Source organism: Tiliqua scincoides, chromosome 8 (assembly GCF_035046505.1).
Source record: "Tiliqua scincoides isolate rTilSci1 chromosome 8, rTilSci1.hap2, whole genome shotgun sequence".
Classification (NCBI taxonomy): domain Eukaryota; kingdom Metazoa; phylum Chordata; class Lepidosauria; order Squamata; family Scincidae; genus Tiliqua; species Tiliqua scincoides.
Window position 1 is genome coordinate 6,492,822 of NC_089828.1, and position 20,269 is coordinate 6,513,090.

The 20,269-nt window shown below is 44.1% G+C and overlaps 1 protein-coding gene across 1 annotated transcript; it reads right to left on the reverse strand.

Moving 5' to 3' along the window:
• Window positions 1–36: 36 nt before the first annotated feature.
• On the reverse strand, window positions 37–20,181 carry SPG21 (SPG21 abhydrolase domain containing, maspardin). The gene is made up of 9 exons (XM_066635979.1): window positions 20,045–20,181; window positions 14,811–14,904; window positions 7,267–7,428; window positions 5,621–5,701; window positions 3,516–3,661; window positions 2,781–2,889; window positions 2,477–2,584; window positions 1,384–1,524; window positions 37–696 (listed from the first exon to the last, which is right to left on the reverse strand). Exons 2-9 carry the CDS (start codon window positions 14,871–14,873, stop codon window positions 562–564), a joined length of 945 nt encoding a protein of 314 aa, XP_066492076.1. The 5' UTR covers window positions 14,874–14,904; window positions 20,045–20,181; the 3' UTR covers window positions 37–561.
• Between the last annotated feature and the right edge of the window lie 88 nt (window positions 20,182–20,269).

Consider the following 20,269-nt stretch of genomic DNA (forward strand, 5'->3'; position numbering starts at 1 on the left):
CTAGCTGATATCAGAGAAGCCTGTTTTCATCTGAAATTTAATTCAAAAATTTTTATTTGGATAGCAAGGCAGTTTTACAAAAATGAATGTTCAAATGAAATCACTAACTGCAAATGTAAAAGAAAAAAGAATAGCAACAGTGGCACCTTTAAACTAAATATTCAAATCAAAATTATAAAAGTTTCAGACATACGTGATTTGCTCATGATATAAACACATACATACACACACACCCAGCTCAATAACGTGGATATTATTTAAAAATAAAAAGATTATTCTCTTTAAGAAAACAATCGTGAAGGCTTTGGTAGCAAAAGTTGTCTTGGATTCATTTTTTACTGAGTCTTCCACAGCTGCATTCTTAGCTTATCACCCACCTTTAGCTATGTCAGCCAGAATCCACAGTTGTATTTCATTTAATGAAATTAGTCCAGCTCACTTTAAGGACATGGTTCTAACTGATTAAGAAATGAGGAGGCAGATTGCAAAGCTGCGATTGTAAAGGAAGACTGCAAAAAAACCCAAGACTTCCTGGATGAAGTGACACTGCGAGTCCAAGAACTACGACAACTGTGGTGGTATCTCCTGCTCACTGCTGGCTTGGAGGTTGGCTTTCTGGATTTCAAGTTCTTCTGCACTGACCATGGAGGGATCAATTGCAGCGTACCTGGTACCGTGGAACTGAAGTAAGTGTATCTGCAGGACAGAAGAACAGGCAGGGTGGTACCTACTCACACTTCTCCAAACCCTCAGGAGTCCACACAGCATTCAAAATATTTCTACTGTGATAAGGTGTAGGTGTCACTCAACCCAGAGGCACCAGTGTGAGGCTGCAGCTGACAGCAGCATCCTGGGCTTTTCAGGAAGTGCTGCAGTGCCCAATGAGGAGCCTATGTTGTGATCTAAGACAGCAGGAACCTCTCCAGAAACGCCTCCACAATGTAGCTGAGCACATTCTAGACACACGTGGTGTGTTTAGAGATCCTTGAACAGCTTCTGAATGTAAAGTGGAGATGGGTAAGTCTTATGGAGAGTGTTTTGTTACCATTACTGCTGGGAGGAGGAGGACACAAAAATGTCAGTATTTCTTAAAACTCTCCCACTTCTCAGGCAGCCCCAAGTTAACTTCAGGGAACTGTGGCATCAAAAGCCCTCTGTCACACCCTCCTTTATGCAACTCATGTCTGTCCCTAGCAGTAGGTCATGGTGGGAGTTCACCCTCTCCTATTCCTGTTTACGCATCTGATACTTCGACAATGCAACACCAGCATGCAACATGCACTACTGCTGGGACCAAGCCCATTTTCCTGACAATGCAGGCAAAACTCTGGCTTTTCAAGCAACTGTCCAACACAAGGCCAGAAGGCAGAGATGTAAACTCACTTGGATATAGAGGTTGACTTCAGCACTTCTGCAAAGATAAGGGAAATTGCCTCCTGTCTTGAGGTGGGCTCTTCTGGCGTTGGGATACAGCTTATACATTTCTTCCTTCGCTTCAGTGGAAAGAGCGCTCTGGTCAAACACCTAGAAGCAAGCAGTGGGTCAGCTCTAACAGTTGTCTGCAAGTATCACAGGATCTGGGGCAAAGTCTGGGCATTTTGGAGTTTGACACCAGGCTACTACAGTCTCCCAAAGGTTGTTTGATTGGGAAAGTCTGCCTGTGGTCCCTCCTTCATAGCTTCCAAGTTCCCCCCTAAAAAGGTTTGCAGCATGACCAAGAGGTTCGGTCAGGGCACTTGATGCTTGGCCCTTCTGCATGTTCTAATTCCAGCAGCAGTTCTGTGGGCGATGGTGCCAGGGAGGGCCTTCTCCACGGCAGGAGCCTTGCCTCCTCTTCTATCTGTACTCCAACAGCATCTATTTATTTTCTTTAGCTTTAGGAGGTTCAGTTTAGTCTTTGCTGCCCTAACACAATTGCTCAGTTCTCTGCTGCTCTGATGTTATATCCACTGCTTGGGTTGTTTTAGTTTTGGTTCCTGTTTTAAGATTTTTGCTGTATTTTAATTTTTTTTAAGACGTTTGTCAGCAGCCTTGGGCACCTTCTAGATGGGGGAAGAGTGGGATGTGAATTGCTTTAAATTGTGTCCACAGGCACTACAAATTGCTCAGTGGGCCAAATGTTGCCCACACCTTACCCTAAACCCTCCTCTGTACTACCTTTAAGTGTGTGACAACATTAACGCTGCAGGGCAATACGCTCTTCAAAATATTTGTTAATTGCTGCAGTCAGCTGGCTTGCTGATTGCCATAGCTGATGTGGCTGAAATGAATCTACCTCAACAGCATCTGGTGCTGAGAAGTCCTATTTCCTGACCTCGTATAACTGAGGAAAGGCAGGTCAGGTGGCAACACTGCCCTAACCTTTTCACATTTTGTTCCTCTCATGGAACTAGGCATCTTCTCAGGAGAAAGAGCACCTGCTGTGCTAATCCAGTCCCACAGCACCAGAGTGAGAAATCTGAGTGAGATCACTTACATCCATGATAGTGACAGGAATGTCTCGGATTTTGTGTGGTTCCACATATGAATTTTGGCAATTGAGAGTAAGTCTTGAAGCAAGCTCACTTTGACCCAGGCTTTCCAACTGTCAGAGAACAGAGAAAACACAACAGTCCCCAGCATTATGAATTCTGTTTCACTTGTCAAGAGACGGCAACAAAACAAGAGCTGCCCACAGCGTACAATAGCACTTGCTTCTCCAGCCCTTTAGAGTCTGAGTATGCAAGCTATATCCCCAAATCACAGAGATGTCTTTCATTGCAACATTTCAGAATCCTTACCCTGTCAACCATGAAATCAATTCCATCAGCCATTTCTGGGTCTACAGGACCAGAAGCAAAGTTCCCAAGAACTATTTTCTTCAGCATAAAGGCAGGTAGTAGCCAAAAGCTGCAAGAGATCAGAGGCATTGAAGGTGACTTAGGTACATTTCCCCTGCCTCCAGGAAACTGCCATACAACATACTGCGTACAACATACTGGGCCATACAACATCACTGTTATGAAGGTGCAACCAGACTCTAGTAACTCTGTAGCCCAGTTTGGGTAATCTAATAAGTGGTAAGCAATTTGTTGGACTGGGAATGGGCTATGAATGCATGTGGTGCACTCTTCCAACTTCCCCTTGTGCACCTGGTTGAATTCAAGGTTTCTTTATTTCAGTTAAAGCACAGTTTTCAAACCCAGAAACTGTGGTTTCAACATTCCCTACAAACCAAATTGCAAAGTAGGATCACAATGGGCAAGCCGCAGTTTAACAAAGAAAGAAGCTCTGAATTTAGCCCCAAACAAAAGGGGGGAGTGGAAAGGGAAGGGGGAAGCTTATTGGATATATTTCATGCTGAATCAGGCTTTTGTGCTAATGTGACTAAATATTTTTTAAAGACAGTTTTACAAAGGCCAATAAATACTTGCTACTAATTCAAGGTTCACAGGCAACTGACAAGGAATGGTCTTTACACTCATTTAACTTCACTATGTGAAGCCCAAGCCCTATACGCTTTGTCTGATTCTTACCTGTTTGCTGTCCATGTCTGGTTGAAAATCGAGGTGTCACTGAAAGCATTGCACAGAACCAGAGACTGAACTCTGGGTGATTTATGGGTGTATTCAGCAAACTTCTGAGCAAGGAAGCCTCCCAAAGAAGCACCAAAGAGGTGGACCTAATTTAGAAGACAAAAAGATGCCTCCAAAGTGATGTTGTGCATATTTTAGCAGTAACAGTAATCGCCACCTTTTTATTTATCATTTATATTGTCTTTAGAGCAGAGGGGGGAAGAAAGGAGATCAGGATCCCAGAGTTATTTGCAGTAGATCAGCAAGTCTCTACTTCCAGGTTGTTTAACAGAAAAAACAGCCAAAAACAAAACAAAAAACAGCACCCCCCTCCCCAAACCATGAGACTCCTAAAATAGCAGAACAAGGAGTGGGGGGGGGGGGGGAAGGAAAACAGATTGGCATTTTGTGAGAAAAGATGACCAGCTCAGTTCTGCACAGCAAACAAATTCCTGGGCTGAGCATATGCTCAGAGGCAGCCTGTGCCTCAGTCCCACGCCCACCCCACCCTCTGAGCTGCTATGTTGCACCTGGCCACAGCTGGTGGACCTCAATATCCCAGCAAAAAACAAGGGACACCCCAAAAAGCTTCAAGTCCACCTAGTATTGCATTTAAATGTTTCACAAATGTCATCTTGCTGGAATTCTTACTGTTACCCTGCAAAAGAGGCTCACAACACTGTCCCCCTATCGGCCAAGAGAGACCAACTTGCCTAAGGCACTTCACAGGTTCTTGGCAGAGGCAAGATTCAAGCCAGAGGCTTCAACAGCCAGGGTTCATTTTCAAACCATTCCCATCCTTCACCACCTAATATTTTCTGATCATCACCAAATTATTCATGTTAAAAAAAATGATTTCCCCCACAGCCATAATAAGGGGTCATTTTGAGATGAATGCATGCATTCATAACTACAGTACTTACATCAGCTATAATGAAACAACTATTACAATCCATTTTACATAATAGCTTTGTCAAAGATTTGTTACAGTTAAGCTCCCTCAAATTACTACCAAGAAACAGAACCAAAATCAGTTCCTTAAAGCCAGGGGTGCCCAAACCCCGGCCCAGGGGCCACTTGTGGCCCTTGAGGCCTCTCAATGCGGCCCTCAGGTAGCCCCCAGTCTCTAATGAGCCTCTGGCCCTCTGGAGATTGGTTGGAGCCCACACTGGCCTGACGCAACTGCTCTCAGTGTGAGGGCGACTGTTTGGCCTCTCATGTGAGCTGTGGGATGTGGGCTCCCTCCACTGCTTGTTGTTTCACGTCTGTGATGCAGTAGCAGCAGCAAAGGAAAGGCCAGCCTTGCTTTGTGCAGGGCCTTTTATAAGCCTTGAGCTATTTCAAGACCTTCATTCATTCATATAAGTTTATCTTTAATATATTCATTTATGTAAACTTATGTAAATTTATTCAAATTTAAATGTAAATTAATTCTTCTTTCCCCCGCCCCCCCCAACACAGTGTCAGGCAGATGATGTGGCCCTCCTGCCAAAAACTTTGGACACCCCTGCTTAAAGCGGTGGCAACCCTTGCTCCTGTGTCACCCAGGGCCAGGACCCCAGAATGCAGCACTCCCTGAGGAAAACGCCCCCCCCCACACTGGGTAGGGGCCTTCTAATGTAATTTAATGTAACTTCCTAAGAAAACCACAAGTGACATTTTAAGGCCCCCCAAAGGTCTTCTGAGGGCTAGGCCTTTTAAGGCCTCCAGAAGGCTGTCTAACGTCACTTCCAGAAAACAGAAATGATATTTTAAAGCCCTATGAAGGGCTATGAGAGACTGCAGGGCAAAGAAGGCAACCAAGGGAGGGGCCTGAATGGTTTCACAGCCCCTGCAGGCATGGTACAGTGGGGTATTTGCCCCCCTTGCTCCCCCCTGGTACACAGTACCTTAAAGTAGTCCTAAGAACAGTGGCAAAGGTTAATCCAAAGAGAACAGCAGCAGTGGTTTTTTCCCCTTTGCTGGAGGACTTTATGTTTTTTTTTTTTCCTGAATGAACTCCATAGACTTTTTACCTAACACTTTTATTGCAAGCACAGTCTATTTGTCAATCTCAGAGCACTAACTTTGTCCAGCTGTAGATGATCTAATAACTTTCTGAATCCATCGCAGAACTCAAGAATATCCCAGTAAACTGGATACTGCAACTAAAACGAAGAGAAAAGAAAGGTTAACACCAGGAAAGATCAAAATACAGACACATATCAACAGAAAAGCTGCCTTCTGCTGAGTCAGACAATTAGCCCACATAGCTCAGTATTGTTGACATGACTGGCAACAGCTCTCTGTTGTTTCAGACAACCGTACCCCGAAACACTGTCAGGGACTGAACCTGGAACCTTTTGCATGCAAAGCAAGTGGTCCAACACTGAGTTATGTGCTTTTCTCTCACTCATCCCAGATATTAAATATCTGTTTTAGCATCCATTCTTAGGTCTGCAATAGCAACAAACAGTTTATGAACCAGCCGGCAACCTGAAGAAGAGATACACTCATATTCTAAAAACGGGGTGAGGGGTGTAAAAACATGGAAGGCCAAACAGACCGTTGATGAGCATTTCAGCATTTTACAATGCAAGTACTTTTCACATTTCATTTCTCCTAAATAACCACTTCATTGCAACAGGACGATCATGGATTTCAATGTTTTGTTAATTACAGTTCTCCCTACTAGACCCTAAAAGGTCACCCTAGTTTTGTATGGAATGGCAACAAACATTGTAAACCACTGTACAGATCTCTTAGAGAGAGAGCACAAATCATCTGAAGAAATAAACTTAACCCCTAGTGAAAGGAAGATTCAGGAGCCTTGCCCTGCTTGCTCTTGCAGGAAAGGAGTGTTTGAATAGTATTGAGAGGCTGTCCTCAATCCATCACTGTGGACCAAGGGGAAGGAAGTGGGTTTAAAAGGCATGTATAACTCAAATTGTTATGCTTCACTTTGATGAAAAGCAGACCCTCCCCCCATATCCACTGTCAGAATCAGCAAAAGGGTTGATGTGGTGCTGACAATACAGAAAAATGATTTCCCATTGGAAAACACACACCAGTTTGAAAACTTTTGGTATCAAATCCAAACGTTAACCCATGCACAAGCACATCAGGAAACTCGAGACAGTGTTCAAGGGGAGGGACCTGGAGACCCTGAGTAGAAAGCTAGCATGACTCAGAACAGGGGTGTCCAAACTTTTTGTCAGAAGGGCCACATCATCTCTCTGACTGTGTGTTGGGGGCTGAATTAATTTACATTTCAAATTTGAATAAATTTACATAAATGAATATATTAGAGATGGAATTTGTATGCATGAATGAAGTTCTTGCAGTAACTCAACGCCTATAAAAGGCCTTGCGCAAAGCAAGGCTGGCCTTTCCTTCGCTGCCGCTGCTGCATCACAGACATGAAACAGCAAGCAGTGGAGGGAACCCTCATCCCACAGCTCATGTGAGAGGTCAAACAGTCATCTTCACACAGCAGTTGCATTGGGCCAGCAAGGGCTCCAGCAAGTCTCCGAAGGGTAAGAGGCTCACTGGAAACTGAGGGCTCCCCGTGGGCCAGACTGTGAGTCCCTGAGGGCCGCAAGTGGCCCCCGGGCCACGGTTTGGGCACCCCGACTCAGAAGATCATAAGAACGCATGGGGGCGGAATATGGTTTTTGTTGCTTGGCAATGGTTCAAACACTGAAAATGTTAAGATTGCGCTGAAGATACTCACAGCAATGACTCTGTAGCCCCATCCAGACAGGGCCAGAATCTGTTGAAAGAAGACATCTGCAGTTCCACTGACAGGTGGGAGAAATATCAGGGGGCACCGGATATTCCGGGGTCCTGCATCGTAGAGCGACCAAACTTTACTGTCATCATCATCGACTATAATCTGGAAGACAATTCAGAAAAGGCCAGGGAATCATTTTCCAGTGTATAACTACTTTGGATACAAGTGGTAGACATTTTCCAGTACATAAGATTCTCCTTGAAGCAAGCCCATTCTCAAAAGTCTTTTCGGCAATTATTCCTCCAAAGTTTTATCGCAGCAGGAGGGTTTGCCATTCCACAAAAGAAAATCCTGTTGGGCGTGTCCAAAGTTGGTCTTTGAATCCCAGTCCATATTCTTTTCCCAAATACTACAAGTGGCTCTGAGTGAGGCACACTACATTTTTGCAATATTCAGCTTCCTCACCAACAGACCTGAACAACAGTCAGATTTTTGTGCTTTCAAAATGGGAGAACAGTCACTTTACTTGTCCCAGCAGTTCTTGGCACAACTGGGAATCTCTTTTCCACCTAGTAGAGTTTAATCCAACTAACACAGCGCAAAAGTTCCTACACTCCATCGGAAGACTGTTGCAAACTGCAGGCTTCAACACCACACTCACCCTTTTCTTCCCGTCTTTTACTTAAAATTCAGCCTCAATAAGAGTTCTGAGAAACTTTGCTATGTTTTATTTGGTCCTACTAAAAGGTATGACCCTTCTGTGGCTTTTGGATTTGTTTCAAATGGATTAACACAGCTGTTGTGTGTATTTCTACACAATGATCACTTAGATACTGTGGTTGAAAGGTACTGTGAAAGAGACCACGATAATATGATCCTGTCTAACCAATGTCAAGACCCTGGCTCACCCCATCCTGGAAATCTCCTGAGGAGAGCAAGATCTCCAACATGGTGATCTTATCCAGAGCTGGAATGTTCACAGGACAGCAGTCTCCAAACCAACACAACACCCCCCACCAAATGAGAATTTATGGAAACTTCATAACACCACAACCAAGTCAGGGCACAATGCAAACACATTTAGTAAAATGTTGCCTTTCACTCTATTTGTGCATGTCTAAGACACCTGCCAGCTGACACCAGTTGATGGAACATACCAAGATCCAGGTCTACAGAGCTTGCGTCCTGAGTACTCTTCTGTACTGCAGCGAGTCATGGACTCTTCGCTCACAACAGGAGAGGAAACCGAACGCTTTCCACATGCGCTGCCTCTAACGCATCCTCAGCATCACCTGGCAGGACAAAGTTCCAAACAACACAGTCCTGGAACGAGCTGGAATCCCTAGCATGTATGTACTCCTGAAACAGAGACGCCTGCATTGGCTCGGTCATGTTGTGAGAATGGATGATGGCCGGATCCCAAAGGATCTCCTCTATGGTGAACTCGTGCAAGGAAAGCGCCCTACAGATAGACCACAACTGCGATACAAGGACATCTGCAAGAGGGATCTGAAGGCCTTAGGAGTGGACCTCAACAGGTGGGAAACCCTGGTCTCTGAGTGGCCCGCTAGGAGGCAGGCTGTGCAGCACGGCCTTTCCCAGTTTGAAGAGACACTTGGCCAACAGTCTGAGGCTAAGAGGCAAAGAAGGAAGGCCCATAGCCAGGGAGACAGACCAGGGACAGACTGCACTTGCTCCCAGTGTGGAAGGGATTGTCACTCCCGAATCGGCCTTTTCAGCCACACTAGACGCTGTTCCAGAACCACCTTTCAGAGTGCGATACCATAGTCTTTCGAGACTGAAGGTTGCCAACATGGAAGACACCTGCCCACATTTTACCTTCAAAGACTGCTAGTGATTTGCTGCTACTAGAAAGGAGATAAGCTCTTCTCTATTTTATTTGGAAACAGAACAGACCTGTAAAGTACAGCCTCACCACAAGCCTTCTGATGTTTACACTGCCTGCCTACACAAACCGGGAGGCAAACAGTTGTGAAATCTAATCGGCTGCTTTTCTGTCGGAAACCAGCTCCATAACTAAAGCCACACAGTTTATCAACACAAGATATTATGCCCCAACACAAAGTCTCATATTTTGCAAGAGCCTACACTGCAGAAAAGCAAGATAGTTATGAAGGGGGAGGGATGAGGCAGGGCACTGGATCCGGCCCTTGGGCCAGAGTCTGGAGAGCAATGGGATAGACAAATCACTAGTTAAATGAATACAGCACTCTTAATCAGCCACATGGTAGGTTCTCCTCTGAAAACCATTCTGGACAGAACACTTTCTTTGATTATTTTGGGTGACTCCTCTTATAATGTTCTATTGAGACACCATTTGATTCTGACAACAGAGCATAATATTAAAAAGTGGTACAGATAACATTAGAAGCTGTTTTGGTTCTTCTCAGTACACTAAAGTGGATTCTTCTCTGCTTTCTCAAACTGAGCAGAGCAAGAAACTCCACTTGACAGAACATTCCAGTTAGCCGAAGCAGCAGTTCAGATAGCCTTTAAAAATATGTTCAGCATTTACTCTCGGCAAGAGCAACATACAATACTTGCTGAAACAGGAATAATGGTAAGTAAAGGGTGCAATTCTCATCCTCTATTGAATTCAGTGACAATATCCACAGTGGTGTCAATGGCGGCCCAAGATCTGCTTGCACATATAAATGTTTACTTTATTCACTCTTTAGCCCTCAGAACTTTTAGAGCTCTGAAAACAGCAGCAAAGATTCCGCTTTTCCTCTGCTTCAGTCACACAAGTCCTCTGCTGACATTTAAAAGGAAAACATCTCATAAATCCTTAGAGATGGTTGGCTAGACAATTGCAGTTTACAAAAAAGTTGCACTTGAGAAAGCATGTGAAAGATCACATGGTCCTGAAAAATCTTGTGCACAGAGACACCCCCCCCCCCAGCGCTCTCCAAATCCTAAACAAGGGGTACATGCCAGGAATTCAACGTTTCTCAGCATACAAAAAATAACCACTAGTCACACTGTACAATTATAAAAGAAAGCAAAAAGCCAGCGTAGGCTACTAACAGATGACCTACCACAAGAACCCCCCACAACAAAATGCTGCAACTCCCCAGGCCTAACACCAACCATCTCCATCATAACCAGCCAATCCCAGGACACTTGCACTCTGAAAGTGCAAGCAGGATTGTATTGAAGAGAAAGGCAATGTCCTGGCAATCACAAATATTGGCTTGGCTAATACAGCTAGACCCCTGCTACAGTTTTAGGAATGCTTCTCATACCTGAACCCCAAACTCCCTGGCTCAAGAGGTGGATTGAAAAAAAAAAAAGAACTAAACATTTCACAGAATTGGTGACCAACATACAACATGGAAAACCACACAGCACGCTTCCCAGACTCCATAGATTTCTGACCTCCCACAGTTCCTTAAAGCACATGGACACATGCGCCTTGTTTCCTCGGCAGAAATAATTGATTAGTTCACATTCAGATGGCATTAACCCAGTAGCCCATGGATACTCCCAAGACTACCACAGCCTTAGTAACAACTACAACTTTGCTATTGTGGCTGCATTACTTACCAGTTTGCTTCTGGGAACAATTCAAGTTGATGGTTTAGGGCAGGAGTGTCAAACATGCAGCCCGCAGGCTGGACATGGTCCCAGGAAGCAATTTCTCTGGCCCCTATGATAACTACATTCCCCCAGCAGGATAATTAGGCTCTCTTGTATCTTGAAATTAGGAACAAGATTTGCACATTTGCTCTTCTGCCATATGCAGCTAATGAGTTTCTATATGAGAACAAAGTGCTCATTCTGGCCACCACCTGCTTAATGGTGTCACTTCCTGCTTAATGACATCACTTCCAGCCCTCCATGTGTGCTATTCAGCCCATTATATGAAATAAGTTTGACACCCCAGTTTAGGGCTTTAGAGTGCTAAAAAGCTTAGACTCAAAATACCTGAAAGACAATCTTCTTCCATAAAAGTCTCTTTCTACCCCAAGATCTGGGGAAGACCCTTTTACATGTCCTACCACTGTCTGAAGTGCAGGTTGTAGAGACACATGAAATGGCCTGCCCAGCAGTGCCACCCTCCCTATAGAATTTCTTCCCACAGGAAGTTTGGTTTGTTTCTTTTCTCCCAATTTTCTAGAGAAGGCTAAAGAAGCATTTGTTCCAGCAGATCTTCTCTAATGATTTTTGATTACTTCTGTATTTTTACTTTTATCTCTCTCCACTTTTTCTTGATTTTGATATTTTTGACCATTTACATAAGAACATAACATAAGAACAGCCCCACTGGATCAGGCCATAGGCCCATCTAGTCCAGCTTCCTGTATCTCACAGCGGCCCACCAAATGCCCCAGGGAGCACACCAGATAACAAGAGACCTCATCCTGGTGCCCTCCCCTACATCTGGCATTCTGACTTAACCCATTCCTAAAATCAGGAGGTTGCGCATACACATCATGGCTTGTACCCCATAATGGATTTTTCCTCCAGAAACTTGTCCAATCCCCTTTTAAAGGTGTCTAGGCTAGACACCAGCACCACATCCTGTGGCAAGGAGTTCCACAGACCGACCACACGCTGAGTAAAGAAATATTTTCTTTTGTCTGTCCTAACCCGCCCAACACTCAATTTTAGTGGATGTCCCCTGGTTCTGGTATTATGTGAGAGTGTAAAGAGCATCTCCCTATCCACTCTGTCCATTCCCTGCATCATTTTGTATGTCTCGATCATGTCCCCCCTCAAGCGTCTCTTTTCTAGGCTGAAGAGGCCCAAACGCCGTAGCCTTTCCTCATAAGGAAGGTGCCCCAGCCCCGTAATCATCTTAGTCGCTCTCTTTTGCACCTTTTCCATTTCCACTATGTCTTTTTTGAGATGCGGCGGCCAGAACTGGACACAATACTCCAGGTGTGGCCTTACCATAGATTTGTACAACGGCACTATAATACTAGCCGTTTTGTTCTCAATACCCTTCCTAATGATCCCAAGCATAGAATTGGCCTTCTTCACTGCCGCCGCACATTGGGTCGACACTTTCATCGACCTGTCCACCACCACCCCAAGATCTCTCTCCTGATCTGTCACAGACAGCTCAGAACCCATCAGCCTATATCTAAAGTTTTGATTTTTTGCCCCAATGTGCATGACTTTACACTTACTGACATTGAAGCGCATCTGCCATTTTGCTGCCCATTCTGCCAGTCTGGAGAGATCCTTCTGGAGCTCCTCACAATCACTTCTGGTCTTTACCACTCGGAAAAGTTTGGTGTCGTCTGCAAACTTAGCCACTTCACTGCTCAACCCTGTCTCCAGGTCATTTATGAAGAGGTTGAAAAGCACCGGTCCCAGGACAGATCCTTGGGGCACACCGCTTTTCACCTCTCTCCATTGTGAAAATTGCCCATTGACACCCACTCTCTGCTTCCTAGCCTCTCCAACCAGTTCTCAATCCACGAGAGGACCTGTCCTCTAATTCCCTGATTGTGGAGTTTTTTCAGTAGCCTTTGGTGAGGGACCGTGTCAAACGCCTTCTGAAAGTCCAGATATATAATGTCCATGGGTTCTCCCGCATCCACATGCCTGTTGACCTTTTCAAAGAATCAGGTCAATTTACAGTAGATTGCTGCTTCTGTACTGACAGTTTTATATTTTAAATCTTTTACTGTGAGCCACCCAGGATCTTTGGAGAAAGATAAAATATAAACAAGACAGCCAGGATCCTAAGAGAATTTTCCTTTCTCCTCTCCCTAATCACTTGAGAAACATATTCAGATTGGATCCCAAAGCTCAGTCCAGTTCAAGTGATCCAGTCATTTTAAGCACCTTCTGGCTGTGTTCCTGGAGCTGAAGACAAAGAGGCCAAAGAACAGGGACTGGGACAGAGGGGACTTCACAGCTAATTAGGCAGAGAGGTCACCAGGGGCAGAGGTAAGAAAAGGAAATGCATTTCTAAGATTCTTTTAGAAACAGGAGGCCTAAAAGAGTTTATTTTTAATGCTACAGTAGGATTCTTTAGCACAGTGTAAAAATTAAGGGCATTGCCCTGATATGCTCTAAATAAATGAATCTTGAGATTACAGTGAAGAAAGTGCATTCAAGTTGCTATTCACAGATGCCTTTCTGTATTCCACTTTCCTAGGTCAGGTTTGCTAATGGTACTAAGTCAATTTTCCATCCAGAAGCACAATCTTCCCTTTGGCAAAGACAAACAGGCTGATTTCTCTCCCATTCAAAGCAGAAGGAAGCATGGACCATGTGGGGCCTACTCGGGTGCCTTGCTGAAAAGAGTTTCTTCTTCCAAACAAGGTGAAAACTTGTTACTGTATGCAATAACTTCATAGAGCAGCTGCTGGGCCCAAATGTGGGCAGTAGTCATATGATACTTATTCAACACACTTCACTGCAATGAACTTTTCTACCCAGATTGCAAAAAAAACACAAAAACCACAATCAGGAAGAACGTTGGCCACATGGCTGTTGTTCAGCTGCGTAGGAATTCTTTGCATTACTGTAAAGCAGGCTGATCAGCAGCTGCTTAAGGAGGAAGCCAGAACTTCACAGCAGAACAAAGTGAGAGGTGTGTGGGTGAATTCGTTCAATAGTAAGCTGAGGACCACTGCCGTCTGCAGAAGCAGCTGTAGAGCCTGCCATGTGATTTACTCCAGGCACTGTTCCTCTTCTGGGCACAGAACTTCACTCCAGTTGGCAAGCCCACACTTTCTCTGGGCATGGGACAAAACTCTTTTCACAGAAGGCAAGCTTACACATGTCTATTTGCACAACCTCCTTTTGTGTGGGTGCCATGCTGTATACAGAGGAAGCATTAACCAAGACAAATTGCAACCACCTATAGGTGCTGCTTTGTAGAAGGCGCCCACATTTCTTTGCATATGTGCACCAGAGAATTTCATCAGCAGATCTGGGGTCCACCACACTGCTATCTTGCAGTGAGTGGGACTGCAACTCCTCCAATCCTATGTATGTCTATTCAGAAGCAAGTCCCATCATAGTCAGTGGGCTGACTCCCAGGTAAGTGCGGATAGGATAGAAGTCTAAATTCTGCAACATCATACTTAAAACTTTAGTAGGCCTCAAATGCTTCATGTGGCACAGAACTATGACCCAAAGGAAGAGCATGAAGGAAATTAAACAGTCTGGTTTGGGCTGCAGGAAGAACATGCAATCCCGGAAAGACAAACTTTCAATATCATTCACAACTTCCTCCACCTCTGAGTAGCACAACCTTCCTGAAACAGGAGCAAATGGGTTTGCTGAGAGTCCTTGCTCCAATGCCTAAAATGGTACAAATCTATAATTCACATGAAAAGGTTAAGAGACTTCATAGGGCCTGCACAGATTCTACACATCACATCAAAACATTGAACAGAACTCCACACGTGTAAAATAAGATGGGAATAAAAAATTCTTTCAGCTCTCGAATCCTGATTTAGAGCAAAGCTGCTGAATAAGCAGCACCAGAAGCTCCCCCATATGCAAGATGCCACAGGACTGACTCCTTGTTCAGGCAAATTGAAAGTAGAGCTTACCTTTTTAAGAGGAACTGTACTTCTGAACCAGTTATAATCTGGAGAGATTTTAATCTCTCCCATGATGGTAAGATGAACCCAAAATAAGGAAAACCTGAAACACAAAGGGATAATGTTTCAGACACAGAAGGCAACCTCTCAATTTTAAAAAGCAATATGCAAAGGATTATTCCAGCTTCCATCTGTTGATTATAGTTCCTCTTCTAATTGTTTTTTTAACCTATCCCAGTTCATAAATGATGTAAAAATATTCAAGGGGAGGGGGGGAGAGGAAAAAATGATACCTGTTTAGACCGGAAGTGATTTATCACTTGGTTTCTAGCCCAAACAGGGCTGCTGAGAGCCCACACAGCGCCTTTGTGTGAATTAGGAAAAGGCACCCCCTTCTTCACTGTGCTTGACAGCGGAAACAATGTTCCACTGACGACATCCTCCTGTCTACAACATGAATGACGCCCCCTTACGTGTAGCACCTTTGTGCAGTGCACAACCATACATAGTGGCCCTGAGCCTGATACTACAAGGTAGCACAGACACCAAACACCTTTGCGCTATAACGTGCCACCTACATAACTGCTAGAGAAAGGGAAACTGTAAGAGAAAGCAGACAACTGTTGCTGCTCTCCCTGTAACAAAGAATTTAGTCAAAGCTATGAAGCACACTGTGGTTATGATAGTTAACAGTAAGAAAATGGCACTCCAAAATCTTAATGTGAAACCAGTAATATTGTATATTGCAATTGGAGCTGTACTCGTGGGTCAGTCCTCCCTGAGCAAGAACTGGAACAGTGCATCTGAACCAGATCTTGGATTCCTGAGAATTCAGCCCAATACTCCCCTTGGCAAATAATCTAATTTCAATGGTGGGAAACAGCATTTTAAAACTACATAGGAAGTCTCATTAAAGCCTCCAGTGCTGATGGAGGTGACACTTCCACAGATATGCTTCTCCCACAGCCTCTAGGTTCCCCTCACTTCTTCTGATCAGACTCAACAAACCCAGAAAACACTTCTACAGATTCTGCAAACATTGAAATCAAAGCCAGAATCCAGAATGCAAATTCTTCTTTTTAGGGACCGTTTTGGAAAATACAGAGCATAGAAATGGAGACCAAACTTTTTGGACATGGGACCTTAGGTTTTCAAGCAAGTTCAAGGTTAACCATGTTCATATGTGTGTTACAGTAACTTAAAGGTTGCTTAAGGGGAAAAGAGAGTCCTAGTGACATCAGGAAGTTCTTCAGAAAGAGGGTGTATCTGCTTTGCCTTCTCCAGTCTAATAGGCACAGTAAAGAGCTACTCTACTTTCAACCCCATCTTTCTCTATAGCAGTGGTTCTCACACATTTAGCACTAGGACTCACTTTTTAGAAAGAGAATCTGTCAAGACCCACCAGAAGTGATGTCATAACCAGAAGTGACATAATCAAGCAGGAAAATTTTTAACTATCCTAGGCTGCAATCCTACCCACACTTACCCAGGAGTAAGTCCTATTTACTATCATTGTTAAAAGCACATATAGAATAGCTTGTTAAAAGTACAGGTCTGTAACATTTCCCCAAATGCAGTCACATACCATAGTACCATCAAGTCTAATATATTAAAAACAAAACATTGAAATAAATGAGGACCCACCTGAAATTGGCTCACGACCCACTTAGTGGGTCCCAATCCACAGTTTGAGAAACACTGCTCTATAGACATGCCTTGAACCAACTCAATAATCAATCCTGAACATTAATCTGAGCTCTGGGAAGTATACAACCAGCAGTGTTATGTCAGACACTGTCAGACAACCTTCAGAACCAAACAAGCAGGTTCTTAAATGGGACCTTGATCTCAAACAATTTGGGAAAGACAACATCTTAAGTAAACCACCAATGAGATCCCAAACACCACTTTCCATCAGATCAAGTGTGCTGACTTGAGCTAGAAAATATCCAGAAAAAAACCATTTCAGGAATGCAGTACAGGATTGCTTTTTTCCTGGTGATAAATCCTATTCAATCGCCTAAGTATGGAGTGAAGCAAAGTCAGCTATTTGTCTCACGATTAATTATACATGCCATGCTAATAACTTTCATTTTTACCAGTCAGACTTGTTTGGGCTTTACTCCCAAAAAAGGATATCTCCAGCTCCCACCAGGAAGGAACTTCTTGCGTTGACTGCATTCTAACCATTTTCAGAAATTCAATATTAAAGCAAAAGGTTTAACCTGGAGGCACAGGTACTACCTGGATAGGACCCTGCCCTGAGGAATTTATAATTTAAATACTGACACAAGAGATACAGAAGAAGGCATAGACTGGAAAAAAAAAACATGCAGTTGTTTCAGATATAAGTATTTAGTTTAGCTACAGTAAGAGATCTTAACATGAAGAGCCAAACATTTTGTGAAAAAATAGGTTATAAGAAGGGATTTGAAAGAAACAAGAAGGGAAGCATCCAGCAGGTGTTTTGCAATTTCAGATACTCTTCCTGAAGTGCTTGGCACAAAATCTTTGGAACCACCAATTCCCATCATTGTACTCCTCCCCCTCACTCTTGTAATCCCTAATCTAATAGTCCCAGGCACTGCCCCATTCAAGTTTTGCCACCTTCCACCCTTGATAACTTCCCAGATTTATCTCCACTTTACCCCCAAAGCTTTGCACCCTTCCCACTACAGGACATCTAGTGAATTTACTCACTCCTGCCACATGTACACAGATCAGTTTTGGTTGTTGGATGCCCAAAACACTTTTTTTGGGGGGGAGGGGGGGAATCTGAGAGAATTAGATTTCAGAGTGTGAACTTTCAGAACAAGGATCACTCTGGTTTTTTCACTTTGTGTAAAGGACCACAAAGATAGTACTGCATACATAAATAAGAAGCAGGGTGTCCTGAAGCCTTTTCTATTTAAAAACAAAATTTATTAATAAGCTGTAAGCCAGGGGTGCTCACACTTTTTTGGCTCGAGAGCTACTTTGAAACCCAGCAAGGCCCGGAGATCTACCAGGGGGGAAGGAAGCGTCTGACAGACACCCCCTTTAATGTATGGAGCCCCTGCTGGAGTCTAGTCAGTTTCGTCAGTTTTGTTGCTGCATGCTTGAAGAGCAGCTAAAGTGTCAGTTTAGCTAAATATGTCAGTTTCGTCTAGTCACTAGATGAAACTGACATATTAACAGTTTGGAGAGACAGGGCTCCGCGATCTACTCATTTTGCCTTGCGATCTACCGGTAGATCGCGATCCACTGGTAGATCACGATCCACCTATTGAGCACCCCTGCTGTAAGCAAAAGGGCCTTGCACAAGTAGAAAGGGACATGTGAAGGCAGCCTTCAATTATTCTGTCAGTCTCCCCTTCCTGCTACTGCAGTCCACAACAGCCCCTCCTGCAGCAGATATTTAACAAGTGCATAGGGAGAAACAGTGGGGGGGGGGGAAGGGGGAGACACCCTTTCTGCATGATGCTCTCAAAGCAACCCAACAGTAACTTTAAGAAATTTCAACATCTGTGCGTTTCATTGTACTGCATAATTCATTGGTGGGGTGCAAAACACAGGGAATAAACCCCTGCTAACTTTGCAAACAAGGGAGAACAACTGTCCCTTCTCATCCCAGCACAGCATTTTTTCTAGTGGCTGCTTGCAAGATGTTCCTTCCACATCTTTTTAGACAGTGGTGAGCCCTTTGAGGACTGGAAACCATTTATTTATTGTCTTTGCTACATAAAACACTTTCAAAAAATTTTTTTAAAACAAGTACACTGAATATTTGTTTGAGAGATTTCTATCTTGCCTTTCCCATGCTGAAGCAAGTACCCAAGGCGGCTTACAAAGTACAAAATATCATAATAGGTAAGGAAAAAAAACACCAAACAAAGCATTAAAAACATTAATTTTTACATTAGACAATGAAACATAAAACAAAAACAAAACAAAACTGAACACAAATCGTTGCACCACTGGGAGAACAAACAAGGCCAGGGAGGCAATGAAGTCACCACAGTATTTCAGAGGTGCAGAGGGCAAGGTCTGCTCAGCAGCCAAATGCCAGATGAAATGGGTATGTTTTGAGCCTTTGCTTCAAAGCTATGAGGGAGGGAGGAGCTCTCAGTTCTCCAGGAAGGGAATGCTGTAATTCTGGTGCCCAGAGAATTACTTTGTCCCCAGAGAAGGCTTTGTCCCCAGGTTGCCACCCCCTCACTTGGGCAGAGGCAGCACTTATAGAAGAGCCCCCACTTCTACAAGTATACAATATTCTTATTATTGTTATTAATATGCTTTTAAATTTTAACATTAACTTATATTCTAAAAACTAATTTTTGAATTCTCTGTTAAGGATTTCACAACCTATTTTAGGAAACTGCACAACAACCACCAGGTTAAACAACAACTTAAATACTAAAATAGCATAATTATTTTGTCATAATTGGTGATAGAAGATCCCAAATAACATTTGTGACAGCCTTTTATATACAAACACACACCCAAAATGGCAGTTGATACCATAGAATACTGCACTGCTCTATAGAATTTATAATAGCCATTTTTTAAAATAATAAGAGCACTCAAAGCCACCCAATTAATAGATGCTTATAGCAACACTCTTGCTGTCTTTCAACAGGAGGAGGTGTGGAGGGGGCTTCCAGATCTCCCTGACCCTGCCAGACTCCCCCCGGTTACATCTCATACAGGGTCACCCTTTTTACATGCATGTCATATGCATTGAGACACATGTGTAAAGAATGTAAACATACATGTAGCCACATGTAAACACACATGTCGCACACATGTAAAGACATAAACATACATGTAACCACACATGTCACGCACATACAAAGACATGAAATCTCATGTGACCACACACAAATGCACATACCAGAGACGTGCAGACGTGTAAACACCATGCGATGTGCATGTAAACATGCATGTCACATGCATGTCCAGATATGTGTAGCTACATGTAAGCACGTCGCACGCATGTAAAGAGACATGAACATGCATGCAGCCACACGTCACACACGTGTAAAGACATGTAATAATGTAAACACACATGCCACAGACATGTGAGAAAAGCATGTGGCTACATGTAAACACACATGTCACACACATGTAAACACGTGCAACCACATGTGAACACACGTCTCACACACATACAGAGCAGGGGGCAGGCAGCCTCCTTCTCCCTCAGGGAGGTGGGGGGCGCCTGCCTGCCTGCCTGCCTGCCCCTCCCCTCACTCCTTCCTTACCGGCTTTCCCTCACTCAGTCACCGGGGGGGGGGGGAGGCCGGTCTCGGCACACTCCGCCCCACCTCAGCGGTACCTGCCCAACCGCCGTCGCTTCCCCGTCTCGCGGCACAGACCAAGCCTCGCCCCGCCTTCTTTCCTCGTGACGTCACACTGCAGGAGGCGGGCTCCCTGGACGGGGATTGACGGGCGTCACGAGGCGGAAGAGACCGGAGACGCCGAACGCC

What these genes read in the sequence shown, in the direction of transcription:
- SPG21 (XM_066635979.1), bottom strand. Translation starts at nt 14,873, where the DNA reads ATGGGAGAGATTAAAATCTCTCCAGATTATAACTGGTTCAGAAGTACA. An exon ending in TTGATTTCATGGTTGACAGG is followed by an intron (nt 2,585 to 2,780) that starts GTAAGGATTCTG and finishes GTTCTCTGACAG; the next exon opens with TTGGAAAGCCTGGGTCAAAG. An exon ending in TTCCTGTCACTATCATGGAT is followed by an intron (nt 1,525 to 2,476) that starts GTAAGTGATCTC and finishes GCTTGCTTCTAG; the next exon opens with GTGTTTGACCAGAGCGCTCT.